At 42.5% G+C, this 18,290-nt stretch overlaps 1 protein-coding gene across 1 annotated transcript; it reads left to right on the top strand.

Annotated features, from left to right (window-relative positions):
* The first annotated feature begins 11,351 nt into the window (after positions 1-11,351).
* LOC139568503 (uncharacterized) lies at positions 11,352-17,080 on the top strand. The gene is made up of 3 exons (XM_071390371.1): positions 11,352-11,417; positions 16,083-16,322; positions 16,595-17,080. Exons 2-3 carry the CDS (start codon positions 16,088-16,090, stop codon positions 16,996-16,998), a joined length of 639 nt encoding a protein of 212 aa, XP_071246472.1. The 5' UTR covers positions 11,352-11,417; positions 16,083-16,087; the 3' UTR covers positions 16,999-17,080.
* The last annotated feature ends 1,210 nt before the right edge of the window (positions 17,081-18,290 follow it).

The raw sequence follows: 18,290 nt of genomic DNA, 5'->3' as shown, positions 1-18,290 counted from the left end.
ACCATAACCCTACCACCATCATGGGGCACTCTATTCACAGGATTGACATCAGCAAACCGATCGCCCACACGAGCACGCAGATGAGCTTCCCTGAGATGTTTAATTTTACAATTTGTGCAAAAATTCTTCAGTTGTGCAAACTCACAGTTTCATCAGCTGTCCAGGTGGCTGGTCTCAGACGATCCTGCAGGTGAAGAAGCCGGATGTGGAGGTCCTGGGCTGTCATGGTTACACGTGGTCTGCGGTTTTGAGGCCGGTTGGAGGGACTGCCAAATTCTCTAAAACAACGTTGGAGGTGGCTTATGGTAGAGATTATCTGGCAACAGCACTGGTTGACATTCCTGCAGTCAGTATGCCAATTGCACGCTCCCTCAACTTGAGACATCTGTGTCATTGTGATGTGACACTGCACATTTTAGAGTGGCCTTTAATTGTCCCCAGCACAAGGTGCACCTGTGAAATGATTATGCTGTTTAACCAGCTTCTTGATATGCCACACCTGTCAGGTGGATGGATTATCGTGGCAAAGTTGAAATGCTCACTAACAAGGATGTAAACAAATTTCTGCCCAAAATTTGAGAGAAATAATATTTTTGTGCGAATGGAACATTTCTGGGATCTTTTATTTCAGCTCATGAAACCTGGGACCAACACTTTACATATTGCATTTATATTTTTGTTCAGTGTATATATATATATATTTTTTTTTTATAGTGGAAGACATCTGAAATCTATGATCATAGTGCCCTCTACTTGTGACAGGCAAAATTTAATCTGATATATTCTATAGCGTTAATCTAGGTTTGTCTGCTGACGTTTGAATTCAACATTGATCTTTCATGTTCAGTGATATGCTGCAATGTGAAAAGCCAATCTCCAACTTCTCTAATTAGTAAGTATGGTAAAAAAAAAAATAAGCAGAGAATCACTGGGATTTCCTGACATTTCAGAAAATGTACAGAATTTCCTATTGGTAAGGAAAAACAAAAATAAACAGTGACATAATTGTAGAAAACGTTTTAATTTCAATTATTTAATTAACCAAAAAATAGAAACAGCTATGATTAACAAGGAAAAGAAAAGTACAACTGCAACCCCGGGAGGATAGGATCAAATAAAATAAAAGGTGAGGCATAATGAACTGGGAGATCAGGGAGAGACATTTACATAAAAAACGGTCAGATTCGTTTTTTTATTCTCCCTCTCTGAAAGACACAGGGACAGATGGGCACCACACGTAGTCTTCACTGGTCAGGGTGCGATTTTCATCTGGAGTGTTCAACTGAAACGAGAAAAGGTGAAAGACGAGGGAGAGGTTAGTTTACACCATCAAACTTAGTGTATCCACATAAAATGACTTCCAGATGCTGGGTACAAAAAATAACCTCATTAAATAATTGGATGCCTGCAGCATTACAGCTGTACAGACCATTACAGCTGTACAGACCATTACAGCTGTACAGACCATTACAGCTGTACAGACCATTACAGCTGTACAGACCATTACAGCTGTACAGACCACGTACTTGGAATGACTAGGTAATAATCCAATGCTCTAAAGTGCTCATCAACATTTCGTTTCAAGGTACAATTGCAAGCAGCACTAGCATTGCAAGCAGCACTATAATAATGAAGGATATTCCAAAACCAAAATGAATAAATAAAAAGTAAAAACATGGCTGTGTCTGAAAGGGCCTCCAATTTCTTATATAGTGCACTACTTCTTCTGGTCAAAAGTAGTGCCCTACTTAGGGAATAGGGTGACATTTCGGACACGAACCATGAAATAGTACTGTGGAATTACATGAACTCAATGAGTGCTAGACTAGTTTGTTGGATATAGCTTACTGTAGGTGGCGATGTCAAACTCCTCTGGGAGCTCTGCCACGTTGACCTTGAAGCGGTCCTGCATATCGTTCAGGGTCTTGGCGTCGGTCTCGCCGTACACAAAGGTCACGGACAGATCTTTCGTCCCAAACCTGCCTGCACAGGCCACTATGCAGGTAGGTGTCGGAATCCTCGGGTATGTCGTTGTTGAAGACAATGTTGACGCGCTCAATATCCATTCCTCGGCCAAACAGGTTGGTGGCCACCAGGATCCGTGTCTGGAAGTGCTTGAACTGCTGGTACCGGGAAAGCCTGGGGGAGGAAGGGGGGCACCCATAGATTTAGAATAAGTGGAACATCCTGCTTCACTCCTGTGGGTACACTGAAACTGTGACCCACAAACATGTCTGAGAGAAAGTTATTGTTCCTCTGGATAACAGCTTCTGCTAAATTACTATTATAGACAATGTGCATGTAAATGAGAGAGTCTCAATTTGATTGCACAACTCCTCCGTCCTCTCCTCGCCTCCTTTTGAAAAAGGTCAAAAGTAACCGAGGAGAGGAGGGGAGGAAATGTGGAAACAAATGTGCTTGTATGAAATTCATATCAAATCAAACTTTATTTGCCACATGCGCCGAATACAACAAGTGTAGACTTCACCATGAAATGCTTACTTACAAACCCTTAATACAAGCCCTTAACCAACAGTGCAGTTCAAGAAGAAGAAAATATTTACCAAGTAGACTAAAATAAAAAGTAATAATAAAAAGTAACACAATAATAATAACAATAGCGAGGCTATATACAGGGGGCTCCGGTATCGAGTCAGTGTGCAGGGGTACAGGCTAATTGAGGTAATCTGTACATGTAGGTGGGGTTGAAGTGACTATGCACAGGTAACAAACAAGTAGCGAGTAGCAGTGCACAAGGGGGGTGGGGGTTCAATGTACATTTTTATGAATTGTTCAGCAGTCTAATGGCTTGGGGGTGGAAGCTGTTGAGGAGCCTTTTGGTCCTAAACTTGGCGCTCCGGTACCGCTTGCCGTGCTGTAGCAGAGAAAACAGTCTATAACTTGGGTGACTGGAGTCTCTGACAATTTTATGGGCTTTCCTCTGACACCGCCTATTATATAGGTCCTGGATGGCAGGAAGCTTGGCCCCAGTGATGTACTGGGCCGTTCGCACTACCCTCTGTAGCGCCTTACGGTCAGATGCCGAGCAGTTGCCATACCAAGCGGTGATGCAACCGGTCAGGATGCCATCGATTGTGCAGCTGTAGAACCTTTTGAGGATCTGGGGACCCATGCCAAATCTTTTCAGTCTCCTAAGGGGGAAAAGGTTTTGCCATGCCCTCTTCACAACTGTCTTGGTATATTTGGACCATGATAGTTCGTTGGTGATGTGGACACCAAGGAACTTGAAACTCTCGACCCGCTCCACTACAGCCCTGTCGATGTTAATGGGGGCCTGTTCGGCCCGCCTTTTCCTGTAGTCCACGATCAGCTCCTTTGTCTTGCTCACATTGAGGGAGAGGTTGTTGTCCTGGCACCACACTGCCAGTTCTCTGACCTCCTCCCTATAGGCCGCCTAGTCGTTGTCGGTGATCAGGCCTACCACTGTTGTGTCGTCAGCAAACTTAATGATGGTGTTGGAGTCGTGTTTGGCCACGCAGTCGTGGGTGAACAGGGAGTACAGGAGGGGACTAAGTACACACCCCTGAGGGGCCCCAGTGTTAAGGATCAGCGTGGCAGATGTGTTGTTGCCTACTCTTACCACCTGGGGGTGGCCCATCAGGAAGTCCAGGATCCAGTTGCAGAGGGAGGTGTTTAGTCCCAGGGTCCTTAGCTTAGTGATGAGCTTCGTGGGCACTATGATGTTGAACGCTGAGCTGTAGTCGATGAACAGCATTTTCACATAGGTGTTTCTTTTGTCCAGGTGAGAAAGGGCAGTGTGGAGTGTGATTGAGATTGAGATTGCGTCATCTGTGGATCTGTTAGGGCGGTATGCAAATTGGAGTGGGTCTAGGGTTTCCAGGAGGATGCTGTTGATGTGAGCCATGACCAGCCTTTCAAAGCACTTCATGGCTGCTGACGTGAGTGCCACGGGCGGTAATCATTTAGGCAGGTTACCTTCTCTTCCATGGGCACAGGGACTATGGTGGTCTGCTTGAAACATGTAGGTATTACAGACTTGGTCAGGGATAGATTGAAAATGTCAGTGAAGACACTTGACAGTTGGTCCACGCATGCTTTGAGTACACATCCTGGTAATCTGTCTGGCCCAGCGGCTTTGTGAATGTTGACCTGTTTAAAGGTTTTGTTCACATCGGCTACCGAGAGCGTTATCACACAGTCATCCAGAACAGCTGGTGCTCTCGTGCATGCTTCAGTGTTACTTGCCTCGAAGCGAGTATAAAAGGCATTTAGCTCATCTGGTAGGCTCACGTCACTGGGCAGCTCGAGACAGGGTTTCCCTTTGTAGTCCGTAATAGTTTTCAAGCCCTGCCACATCCAATGAGCATCAGAGCCGGTGTAGTAGGATTCAATCTAAATCCTGTATTGACGCTTTGCTTGTTTGATGGTTCGTCTGTGGGCATAGCGGGATTTCTTATAAGCGTCCGGATTAGTCTGCCACTCCTTGAAAGCGGCAGCTCTAGCCTTTAGCTCAATGCGGATGTTGCCTGTAATCCATGGCTTCTGGTTGGGATATGTACGTACGGTCACTGTGGGGACGACGTCATCAATGCACTTATTGATGAAGCAGATGCGGTCGCATTTGCATTCGCTCTGCAGGTAGTATAACTTTTCATTACATTTCATTATAGTACAACGGTTTAATTTGTCCAACCTTAGCAATTTCTTCTTAGCTAGCTACATAGCCGTCTGTGTATCAAAGATAATTGCGTAATTATCGTATTTCGTCGTCTATCGTAGTCCACACTGCTATCTGCCCAGCAGCTAGCCAGCTAGCAAACGTCCACCGTCTACCCAATAGTAGTATAACTTTTCATTACATTTCATTATAGTACAATGGTCTGATTTTCATTTTCATTACAGTACAACGGTTTGATTTGTTTGATCTTAGCTAGCTACATAGCCGTCTTTGTATCAAACATAATTGTGTAGTTATTGAGGTTCGCTAGCCAGCTATTTTCGTCCTAACGTAACGCAACGTAGCCAACACTGCTAGCTAGCCAGCTTGCCACCGAATAGCAGCATTGTAGAAACGAGTGCATTACAACGGAACGACTTGATTAGTGTAGTGTTGGCTGGCTACACAGTTGTCTTTGCTATCTTTGATTTGTTTGATCTTAGCTAGCTACTTAGCTGGCTACGTAGCCGTCTTTGTATCAAGGATAATTGTGTAGTTATCGAGGTTCGCTGAGGTTCGCTAGCCAGGTATTCTCGTCCTAACGTAACGTAACGTAGTCAACCCTGCTAGCTAGCCAGCTAGCCACCGATTAGCAGCACTGTAGAAACGATTACATTACAACGGAACGACTTGATTTGTGTAGTGTTAGCTAGCTACATAGTTTTCTTTGCTATCTTTGTATCTAAGATAATTGTGTAGCTTTGAGTAATTATCGGTTAGCTAGCCAGCTATTTTCGCCTGCCGCGCTGCCGTCCTCCTACCTAGCCAACACTGCTAGCTAACACTGCTAGCTAGCCAACTTCTACCGAATAGCAGCACTGTAGAAACTTACATTACAACGGAACGACTTGATTAGCGTAGTGTTAGCTAGTTGTCTTTGCTGTCCTTGTATCCATGATAATTGTGTAGTTTAGAGAAATTTAGAGAAATTGTCGAGGTCACCTAGCCAGCTTCACTTTCAACAACGCAGCCACTGCTAGCCAGGCTACTTCACCAGCCAGCAGTACTATATCATTTTAGTCAATTAGATCTTTTATTTTATTTATTTATTTTTTGCAACGTAAGCTTAACTTTCTGAACATTCGAGTCGTGTAGCCCACTTGTCATTCTAATCTCCTTTGCTTTAGCGTAGCCTCTTCTGTAGCCTGTCAACTATGTGTCTGTCTATCCCTGTTCTCTCCTCTCTGCACAGACCATACAAACGCTTCACACCCCGTGGCCGCGCCCACCCTAACCTGGTGGTCCCAGCCCGCACGACCCACGTGGAGTTCCAGGTCTCCGGTAGCCTCTGGAACTGCCGATCCGCGGCCAACAAGGCAGAGCTCATCTCAGCCTATGCGTCCCTCCAGTCCCTCGACTTCTTGGCACTGACGGAAACATGGCTCACCACAGATAACACTGCTACTCCTACTGCTCTCTCTTCGTCTGCCCACGTGTTCTCGCACACCCCGAGAGCTTCTGGTCAGCGGGGTGGTGGCACCGGGATCCTCATCTCTCCCAAGTGGTCATTCTCTCTTTCTCCCCTTACCCATCTGTCTATCGCCTCCTTTGAATTCCATGCTGTCACAGTTACCAGCCCTTTCAAGCTTAACATCCTTATCATTTATCGCCCTCCAGGTTCCCTTGGAGAGTTCATCAATGAGCTTGATGCCTTGATAAGCTCCTTTCCTGAGGACGGCTCACCTCTCACAGTTCTGGGTGACTTTAACCTCCCCATGTCTACCTTTGACTCATTCCTCTCTGCCTCCTTCTTTCCACTCCTCTCCTCTTTTGACCTCACCCTCTCACCTTCCCCCCCTACTCACAAGGCAGGCAATACGCTTGACCTCATCTTTACTAGATGCTGTTCTTCCACTAACCTCATTGCAACTCCCCTCCAAGTCTCCGACCACTACCTTGTATCCTTTTCCCTCTCGCTCTCATCCAACACTTCCCACACTGCCCCTACTCGGATGGTATCGCGCCGTCCCAACCTTCGCTCTCTCTCCCCCGCTACTCTCTCCTCTTCCATCCTATCATCTCTTCCCTCTGCCCAAACCTTCTCCAACCTATCTCCTGATTCTGCCTCCTCAACCCTCCTCTCCTCCCTTTCTGCATCCTTTGACTCTCTATGTCCCCTATCCTCCAGGCCGGCTCGGTCCTCCCCTCCCGCTCCGTGGCTCGACGACTCATTGCGAGCTCACAGAACAGGGCTCCGGGCAGCCGAGCGGAAATGGAGGAAAACTCGCCTCCCTGCGGACCTGGCATCCTTTCACTCCCTCCTCTCTACATTTTCCTCTTCTGTCTCTGCTGCTAAAGCCACTTTCTACCACTCTAAATTCCAAGCATCTGCCTCTAACCCTAGGAAGCTCTTTGCCACCTTCTCCTCCCTCCTGAATCCTCCTCCCCCTCCCCCCTCCTCCCTCTCTGCAGACGACTTCGTCAACCATTTTGAAAAGAAGGTCGACGACATCCGATCCTCGTTTGCTAAGTCAAACGACACCGCTGGTTCTGCTCACACTGCCCTACCCTGTGCTTTGACCTCTTTCTCCCCTCTCTCTCCAGATGAAATCTCGCGTCTTGTGACGGCCGGCCGCCCAACAACCTGCCCGCTTGACCCTATCCCCTCCTCTCTTCTCCAGACCATTTCCGGAGACCTTCTCCCTTACCTCACCTCGCTCATCAACTCATCCTTGACCGCTGGCTACGTCCCTTCCGTCTTCAAGAGAGCGAGAGTTGCACCCCTTCTGAAAAAACCTACACTCGATCCCTCCGATGTCAACAACTACAGACCAGTATCCCTTCTTTCTTTTCTCTCCAAAACTCTTGAACGTGCCGTCCTTGGCCAGCTCTCCTGCTATCTCTCTCAGAATGACCTTCTTGATCCAAATCAGTCAGGTTTCAAGACTAGTCACTCAACTGAGACTGCTCTTCTCTGTATCACGGAGGCGCTCCGCACTGCTAAAGCTAACTCTCTCTCCTCTGCTCTCATCCTTCTAGACCTATCGGCTGCCTTCGATACTGTGAACCATCAGATCCTCCTCTCCACCCTCTCCGAGTTGGGCATCTCCGGCGCGGCCCACGCTTGGATTGCGTCCTACCTGACAGGTCGCTCCTACCAGGTGGCGTGGCGAGAATCTGTCTCCTCACCACGCGCTCTCACCACTGGTGTCCCCCAGGGCTCTGTTCTAGGCCCTCTCCTATTCTCGCTATACACCAAGTCACTTGGCTCTGTCATAACCTCACATGGTCTCTCCTATCACTGCTATGCAGACGACACACAATTAATCTTCTCCTTTCCCCCTTCTGATGACCAGGTGGCGAATCGCATCTCTGCATGTCTGGCAGACATATCAGTGTGGATGACGGATCACCACCTCAAGCTGAACCTCGGCAAGACGGAGCTGCTCTTCCTCCCGGGGAAGGACTGCCCGTTCCATGATCTCGCCATCACGGTTGACAACTCCATTGTGTCCTCCTCCCAGAGCGCTAAGAACCTTGGCGTGATCCTGGACAACACCCTGTCGTTCTCAACTAACATCAAGGCGGTGGCCCGTTCCTGTAGGTTCATGCTCTACAACATCCGCAGAGTACGACCCTGCCTCACACAGGAAGCGGCGCAGGTCCTAATCCAGGCACTTGTCATCTCCCGTCTGGATTACTGCAACTCGCTGTTGGCTGGGCTCCCTGCCTGTGCCATCAAACCCCTACAACTCATCCAGAACGCCGCAGCCCGTCTGGTGTTCAACCTTCCCAAGTTCTCTCACGTCACCCCGCTCCTCCGCTCTCTCCACTGGCTTCCAGTTGAAGCTCGCATCCGCTACAAGACCATGGTGCTTGCCTACGGAGCTGTGAGGGGAACGGCACCTCAGTACCTTCAGGCTCTGATCAGGCCCTACACCCAAACAAGGGCTCTGCGTTCATCCACCTCTGGCCTGCTCGCCTCCCTACCACTGAGGAAGTACAGTTCCCGCTCAGCCCAGTCAAAACTGTTCGCTGCTCTGGCACCCCAATGGTGGAACAAACTCCCTCACGACGCCAGGACAGCGGAGTCAATCACCACCTTCCGGAGACACCTGAAACCCCACCTCTTCAAGGAATACCTAGGATAAAGCAATGCTTCTGCCCCCCCCCCCCCCCCCCTTAAAAGATTTAGATGCACTATTGTAAAGTGGCTGTTCCACTGGATGTCATTAGGTGAATGCACCAATTTGTAAGTCGCTCTGGATAAGAGCGTCTGCTAAATGACTTAAATGTAAATGTAAAGATGACTGAGGTGGTATACTCCTCAATGCCATTTGATGAATCCCAGAACATATTCCAGTCTGTGCTAGCAATTCTTTTAATTACTAAGAGCAAATTTCAGTTGACAACAAAGCTTATCTTATCTCAATTCTTTCTTATTATTTTAGGTTATCAAACTCCCTTGATAGTCAGTGATTTACCTGTAAGGGGGTAGTTAAAGATATAGCCCTTTGAGATATAATACGTTTTAGCGCTTGACAAATATATTGATATTGTGACACCCACCTAGCTTCTCTGGAACTGAGTCATCCTCTTCAGTTCTCTGGAATAATAACATTTACCTTAACGGATGACATTAGACATCATTCATACACGAGAGTCAACATGTACTCTATGGGAATAGAGATCTGGTCTTTGTCAAGGTCACAGTCAAAATGTGTTATTCATTTTCCATAAGGCCATACCATTCCAAGGTTATTATAGTAAAGGAAAATTGAAACTAAAATTCAAATTCAAATTTGAAAACAATTTAGTAAACTGAAAAATAAAATGTAACCAATATTGAAACGATTGTCTTTGACTGAAAAACAAAAATATGTTTCGATTTAGTTTTTTTCCTCTAAACTTTAGACAAAGTCTAATGGGGTTTTCGAGCTTCTGAATCTGGCAGGTAAATGCTGTCAGTAGATGCCAATGTTTCAAATAGGCCTAGCTTGTGCATCACTATCAATAGCTATTACTACCTACTGGGAAAAGATGTCAGTTCAACTTTAGTTTTGATTTACATTTGGTTGGAATCCAAAAAAAACATGCCTCCGTATCATTTAGTTTATTTGGTAAATATTTTCTTAACTCTTCTTGAACTGCACTGTTGGTTAAAAGGGCTTGTAAGTAAGAATTTCACGGTAAGGTCTACACTTGTTCTATTAGGCATATGTGACAAATAAAGTTTGATTTGACTTAGTTGATCGGGGCAGGGGCAGAAATTGGACAAACTGACTTGTTGTAAAAGTGGCATCCTACGATGGTGCCACGTTGAAAGTCACTGAGCTCTTCAGTAAGGTCATTCTACTGCCCATGTTTGTCTATGGAGATTGCATGGAGCTGTGCTCGATTTTATACACCTGTCAGCAACGGGTGTGGCTGAAATAGCTAAATCCACTAATTGGAAGGGGTGTCCACATAGTTTTGTATATATAGTGTGTATGTAGGTTTAGAAATCAATAACTTGCTAACATCACATGTCATTTCTTGGCTATCATTAATGTGATGATGATTGTTTTATCAAATCTATTACCTATGTTTAGTTATTACAATGATTACATTAATCCTGTAACAATTAACTCATTTGCAATCTCAGGACACCACGGAAAAGTTTATTTAACGGGTTACCGTTTTCCGAATGAACTCTTAAAGATATAAATATCTCTTACATTTCAGTCATTAATTAATTGTTTACCTTCTATCAGTCTCATTCTGAATGTCGCAAAATCCTTAGATATCTGCACGAACCCTAGCATAAATGATGAATCAGCGATATACAAATTGGCTTAATTATTTATTTACTAACTAACTAACTAATCACACAGAATTACATAAACACACAAATAGTTGGCTATTGGTTACTAACACAATGCAATGAATGGTCCCTGGTGGACTAAACCGATATGACGGCTTGGTAGACAACAGAATGGGGTGGGGACAGATCAGAGCGGGAAAGACAGAGTGGGAGAGACAGAGAGTGGGCTTATTGTACATACATGTGGAAAATACGGCCATCGTCAATATGGATATTTAGCACCCTAACAACCGCACTGCCCCTTTAACACTTATAAAATAGTGAACTTTACCTCTGCTTTCCTATGCCAGGTGACAAGCCCAATGTGTGCCAGGTGTGTGGCAAAGCCTTCAGCCAGAGCTCCAACCTCATCACTTGCAGCCATCAGCACAGTGGCAACCAACCCTACCACTGACCCCGCTGCCTCTTCGGCTTCCAACGCAAACAGAAGAACCACTGCACATACTTTCATTCTACGACCCTGCTACCAGCTGACCTGAGATCAGTTTTAATGAGCAAGAGAACTGCTGCACATAGATAGCAACTCAGAGACTCTCACATGGATGCTATTTTTTGCATTCTCAGGCTGATCGTCTTATTATTTTAGGTTATCAAACTCCCTTGATAGTCAGTGATTTACCTGTAAGGGGGTAGTTAAAGATATGGCCCTTTGAGATATAATACGTTTTAGCGCTTGACAAATATATTGATCTTGTGACACCCACCTAGCTTCTCTGGAACTGAGTCATCCTCTTCAGTTCTCTGGAATAATAACATTTACCTGGAATGGATTGGGCTGAGAACTTCCCACCCTCCCTCTCTCTGTCAGCGTTACCCTATAAAAGCAGAGCCGTCTCTCCACTCTGCACTAGAACACCTGATTACTACAACCTTCAAGCGCGCCTCCACACCGAGGAAGAACACACACACACACAGGTAAATACATCATTTAAAATACATGCTTTAGGTTAAGGTTTTAAAATCACTATTGTCCTCATGGTAATGACCCCAGGCTTAATTGCTACAGAGAGATGTGTGGGAACAAGATCAGCCTTATGGTGACATACATGGGCGCCTGACTTTGTCTGAAAGTGAATTTTAAAAAATTGTGTAATTCTACAAAGTTTCTTCCCAGGAGGAATCCATATTTTATGAACAGAACACAACTATTTGTTCTTAGGTTCTGAGACAATAAATGAAATTGAACTCCAGTCCTTAAATGAAAAATATATATATTTTTAGAACACAAGGACATAAAACAATATGTGCAAATTTATCTAGGCCTATATGCCAACAGTTCGCAAAAACAATGCCTCATTTATTATAACCATTACAGATAACAAATCCTAATTGCTAAATTGACCCATATATATTCAGTCAATAAAAAGTGCCATTTGAAACCATAATCTTAACATATTACATTATATATTATATCATGGAACACAATCTTCAAAAAGGCAGTAACCTCAGCATGCGCTTAACTGTAGAAGCCTAGGGCTGTACAACGCACAGTAGGTTGGTGGCACCTTAATTGGGAAGAACGGGCTGGTGGTAACGACTGAAGCGGAATCAGTGGAATGGCATCAAATACATCTAATACATGATTTCCAGGTGTTTGATGCCATTCCATTTGTGCCGTTCCCGCCACTTTTATAAGCGTTCTCCCCTCAGCAAGATACTCAGAAATGGGGGATACTGTCAGTCTTGTATCAATATGATACCAAATATTATGATCTCAGTATCTAGAGCAGCCTCCACTGCAATGGCATAGCCTTCTTTTGTTCATTTGATCATTTGTTAGATTTGTCTTATTTTTGGATACTACGTTTCTTAATAAAATGTCTACAAATATATGTTTTAGTGTAATGATGTTATTGCCTATGTTAGGTTGCTTTTCAACACTGAGTGGAAGACCCATGTATGCATCTATAAGTTATATTCTTCATGAATTAATGAGTAGCCTATTCATTTAAATGATCAAAATGGCTGAAAATATCAGAGTGGGCATTTCAATTATGAATGACGTGACACACCAGGATTTTATAGTCCTTTGTTCCTTGCACAGGTCAGAAATATATCAAGTCAAAAAAACATAATATAATAGAATATTTTTCCAAATAAAAAGTTGGCAGTGTGAAGACATGTGCGTCTCCTGCCTGGAACAGTTACTCTCAAATAGTTATCATTTGAAACAGGCTCATTTGGCAGAGTTGAACAACTTTTCAGTGTTCCAAACCAAAATCTGTCTTTTCAATATACAGACGTTCGATTTAGTTTAATCTGCCTGTTCATTGGAATTCTCTAAATGGACAATTCCCATTGAACACTGCATGGTGATGATTTACGACCACAACATCTGTTTGATGAAAACAACAAGTAGACTGGGCTTAATGTTTCCGATGAAAATATGTCCTTTACCAAACTAATGTTGTTGCAAATGACCAGTGTGGAACCTGTATATGTTGATGGGGGTTATATCCTAGCCCTAGTATTCTAAATGGAACTAGTAGTTCGCAAAGTAGCCTAAGTGACAGAACAAAATTATTCCAAAACTGCATAGTTGTGATAAAACTGTCTTAATTTGGCAAGGGATGTGGCTTGTGTATCCTATCAGTTAGATACGTTTTTATAGGCATGTATTTCTGGAGGCATAATCTTAGCTTGCTTGTGTGCGTACTCAGGACGCATGTGTAGAGGGAGTGGTAGTGGTAGAACGGTGAAACACGGAGGGGAAAGGGAGAAGATCTAAGTGATGCTTGGCTTGGTTTCTTTTTTGTTGTGCCCCGCAAATGAACATGTAGGTCTATGAAACACTAGAGTTAAAGCAAATGTACGTTGTCTTCAAGACAAAATGTATATTTTTTTCAAAGCACATTCCACCAAATAACTTTACAGTATTTGAAAAACAATTGTAATCTTTGATTATAGATCGAGTTTTGATGTCCGACATGGACTTTTTTTTAGTTTGAAGCGCTGTCACAATGCCACCATTAAGATGTTTAAAACTTGTCTCAGCAGCATACATTTGAGATTTTTTGATGCAACGAGGGTAGAAATTGCTTATTTGGTCGATATTACTTACCAAGCAAACCAGAGCTGTTTTATTGAGGTACAATATCCTGTGCTTTTTCATTTTGCGCATAAGTGTCTACAAGCTCAGCTTGTCTACATTGTAACTGCAAAGCATATATGGCTCAGCCAGGACTGTTACAATTGTAAAATGTTTACACAAATTATGTGTAACAACACCCTGAGTGCATTGGACATGAAACAACGACACAAATGTAATAGCACAACAAAATATAGATATATAGTTTTACATTAGCAGGTGACTACACTTTTTCTAATTTCAGTCACTAGTTAGCACAGCCACAGTCATAAACCCCAGCCTCATTCTATAATTTCTTAAAATCTGATTTTAAATCTCAACCCAAACCTTAACCACACTGCTAACCTTATGCCTAACCCTGACCCTAACCTTAAATTAGGAAGTGAAAGCAAATTTTTGTTTTAAGAAATTTTTACATTATAACCAATTTTGACTTTGTGGCTGTGGTAGCGTGCACCGGAGGGAAGCAAAACCTCCAAGTGGGCAAAACCATTAATCTTGAGGCAACAGGAAGGGGTTGTAAAAAATATATATAGATTATTATATAATATATAAAATGTACATATCTCTTTTAATACAGACTAGCTCAAAACATTGCTAATCACTGAAAATGACAACTTACCCATTGGGGATCATGATCCTTTTCTGGTAAGGAACTGGTGATGCAAAAACATACGTTTGCACCCATATTTCGAATGTTGGGATGCAGCTGCTCCACTTGCTCCATTGCTCACACTCCTATAGTGACATACTTGAGCAAGGATGACTAAGGGGCCTTACAGATATGTTGTGTGTATGGGGTACAGTACAGAGATGGGGTAGTTGTTTAACAAATCATATTGAACACTATTATTTCAAACAGAGTGAGTCAATGCAACCTATTATTAGAATTTTGAAGTCAATGTTTTCCCCTGAACTAAGCTTGCCATAACAAAGGGGTTGAACACTTATCTAACATTTTGTCTTAGATTTTGTTTTTTAAATGTTTACATTTTATTCTTTTTTTATCACTTTGACATTTTTGTGTAGATCAGTCAAAACCCCTAATATATCAAATGTTGTTCCTGTTTGTAACACATAAACAAATTGAAAAACGTCAGAGGGGCATGAATACTTTTTATAGGCACTGTAATGAAACTGAACCTCAAGAAACTGTTGAAGCCACCAGCAATCATAGTCTCACAACTGCTGACTCTGGTTCTCAAACTAGTTTTATTTTATTATAAAACAAAAGTGTTGTTACTTTGAATATTTGAATAGTATCTTATTTCAGTTATTGTTACAGTTGTTGAACTTACATGCATATCTCTTTTGATGTTGATGGAAAACAACATAGCTGGAAGGGAGGAGATGTTATGCATGATATAATGTGATACTGTTATATAGCATTTATCCTAGGCACTACTTGGTTGTTACAGTGGAACCTAGAACATTGATACTTATTGAGTAGCCTACTTTGCCTGCACATGTTCTGCACTTGAACTTAAGTTTGAACGAAAAAGTAAAGTTAACATTACCTCCGTTTCAAGTATCATTATTACTGTTTGTATAGAAGTAAGAACACAACACCTAACGCCAATATTTAAAAAAAAACAGTAACAGAGAGCAAAGTACAATATGGAGAATTTAGCAAACTAGACATTTGTGGTAAGTACTTTGGGTCTGCCAACTTCATGAACCTTCACCATTCTCAAATAAATTCTGATTGACACCAACCCTTGTCTCGTTTAAAAACGTTAAATTAGCAGATGGAACCAAGACATCACAGAAGACATGCAATGCCACTTAATGCAATGGTTAATAATGATAAATTGCACAGTTAAACTTTGCATATCGAGATCTGTGCTTTATGTGGACAGTTTGGATGAGGAAAATGATTTAATTTAGTCAGTGGTGTAAAGTACTTCAGTAAAAATGCTTTACAGTACTACATAAGAGGTTTTGGGGTATCTGTACTCTACTATTTCTCTTTTTTGTCAACTTTTACTTGACTACATTTCTATAGAAAATAATGCATATTTTACTCCATACATTTTCACTGACACCCAAAAGTACTTGTTACATTTTGAATGCTTAGCAGGACAGGAAAATTGTCCAATTCATGCACTTGTCAAGAGAACATCCCTGGTCATCCTACTGCCTCTGATCTGGTGGACTCACTAAACATATGCTTTGTTTGTAAATGTTGTAGTGTGCCTGTGGCTATCTGTAAATGGAAATAAGAAAAAGTGCCATTTGGTTTACTTAATATAAGGAAATTGAAATGATTTATACTTTTAATAAAAAAGTGTGTTTAAAACCCAAATACTTTTAGACATTACTCAAGTAGTATTTTACTGGGTGACTTTTACTTGAGTCATTTTCTATTAAGGTTTCTTTACTTTTACTCAAGTTTGACACTTAGTTACTCTTTCCACCACTGAATTTAATCAACTTAAGCCTTAATTACCCTCTTTCTCTCCCCCTTTCTTTCTCTCCTCTCTCTATCGTAGCAGCAATGGGAGGGGGACATTCACATGGTTGTGCTACTTCACATACCGACAGCCATAATGACAGCCATAATGACAGCCATAATGACAGCCATAATGACAGCCATGACGATAGCCATGACGACAACCGTGTTGACAACAGTCAACACACATCAGGCCAAAACATATCAGGCCAAAACATATCAGGCGATTTGAAAGGCAATTTTTCCATTGGCAACCAGACCAACACCACCAGTCATTCCGGTATGTAACCCAATCCAACAGGAGGGAATCTATATGTGAATGAATAAATAAATACATTCATATTTTATTGTTATGCCATGTGGCCATTCCACATGGGATTATAACACACATTGATATTAGACATTTCAAAGCATAAAGTAATTACATGTCTATATACATGTCTATAAACAATGGTTTATTGTTGCTCATAGCAGTGTTTTCAGCAAACTCCTAATACTGACGACCACATTTATTGTAGTACTGTCCAATGACTCTCTCTCTTGTTCTCTTAGCTCCACCAAAAACTCCCCAAAAAACTGTCGTACCCAGCATCACCATTGCCAACGTTACAGGCGGCAAAGTGCGTCTCTACTACAAGTCGGAGGAGATGGCTCTCAGTGACCTCATCAAGGGGAGTAAACTCAAGAAGGGCGACTCCATGCTCATCCTGGACGGCACCGTTAAGAAGACCAACCTCCCTCAGAGCCTCTATGTCACTTGCTTCCAAGTAGAAAATGACAATACTCAATCATGCGCAGAGGAAGGCCCAATTTATGGGCTGGACAACCTCCTGGCAGAGTATGCTGAGGGTCAGCCCAAGTCCTACATCCTCACTGCCGACAAAGAGGTGAAGATAGCTGAAACAGGAAAGATCTGGGTGGATGAGGACGGGGTAGATCACAACCCCAAAAAGTAACGCCACCAGGGAACCTCCTGTATCTTAACACCCTTTATTAATCACAGATTAAACTACATGCAAATTATTGATAAAAAATAAAGAGAGCATGCATCACAGATAAGTGAAATAGTTTTTCAAGATACACTCTGTGTACAGTAGAAATCAGCAATGTAGTTTTGTGACAAATAAATAAATGTTACCAAACTGAGAAAACGTTAGTATGTGTTCTGTAAGATGTTATCATGAGTGTGTGTGTGTGTGTGTGTGTGTGTGTGTGTGTGTGTGTGTGTGTGTGTGTGTGTGTGTGTGTGTGTGTGTGTGTGTGTGTGTGTGTGTGTGTGTGTGTGTGTGTGTGATTACATTACATGATTGGGGTTGCCACCAGATATCTTACATACTGATACGAATTATAACAAAGGTCAACAACACAATATTGTAATCTAAGTATTATTTCTAAGATTGTAGTAATTTTATTTCAAGCATACAGAGCGATGGTGCAATATACTTACAGGGAGCACAAATATATGTATAGCGGAGGAAAATCCTGCATATTTCCTCATTACCTTGGATTTGAAGATCATGTGAACTAGAATGTTAGATACAGTGCATTAGGAAAGTATTCAGAACCCTTGACTTTATCCACATTTTGTTACGTTACAGCCTTCTTCTAAAATGGATTAAATACTTTTTTCTACACACAATACCCCATAATGACAAAGCAAAAACATTTTTGCAAATGTAAATTTATTAAAAACACTGAAATAACTTATTTACATACTGTAACGGCAGCCTTCCCTCTCTTCATGAGAAGAGGAGGTGTAGCAGGGATCGGACCAAGACGCAGTGTAGCTCGTGTTCAACATGATTTTAATTACGTAAATACTGAACACTAAACAGATACAAAATAACTAATGTGGCTTACCGATACAGTCCTCGCTGGTGCATAGAAAACACAAAGACAGGAAACAACCACCCACAAATCCCCAACACAAAACAAGCCACCTATATATGATTCTCAATCAGGGACAACGATTGACAGCTGCCTCTGATTGAGAACCATATTAGGCCGAACACAGAAACAGACAAACTAGACACACAACATAGAATGTCCACCCAGCTCACGTCCTGACCAACACTAAAACAAACACACAAGAACTATGGTCAGAACGTGACAAATACAAATTCAGATCCTTTGCTATGAGACTCAAAATTGAGCTCAGGTGCATCCTGTTTCCATTAATCATCCTTGATATGTTTCTACTACTTGATTGGAGTCCACCTGTGGTAACTTCAATTGGTTAGACATGATT

The sequence above is a fragment of the Salvelinus alpinus genome, chromosome 2, assembly GCF_045679555.1.
Source record: "Salvelinus alpinus chromosome 2, SLU_Salpinus.1, whole genome shotgun sequence".
Lineage (NCBI taxonomy): Eukaryota > Metazoa > Chordata > Actinopteri > Salmoniformes > Salmonidae > Salvelinus > Salvelinus alpinus.
This window is presented reverse-complemented; position numbering and strand designations above follow the sequence as displayed.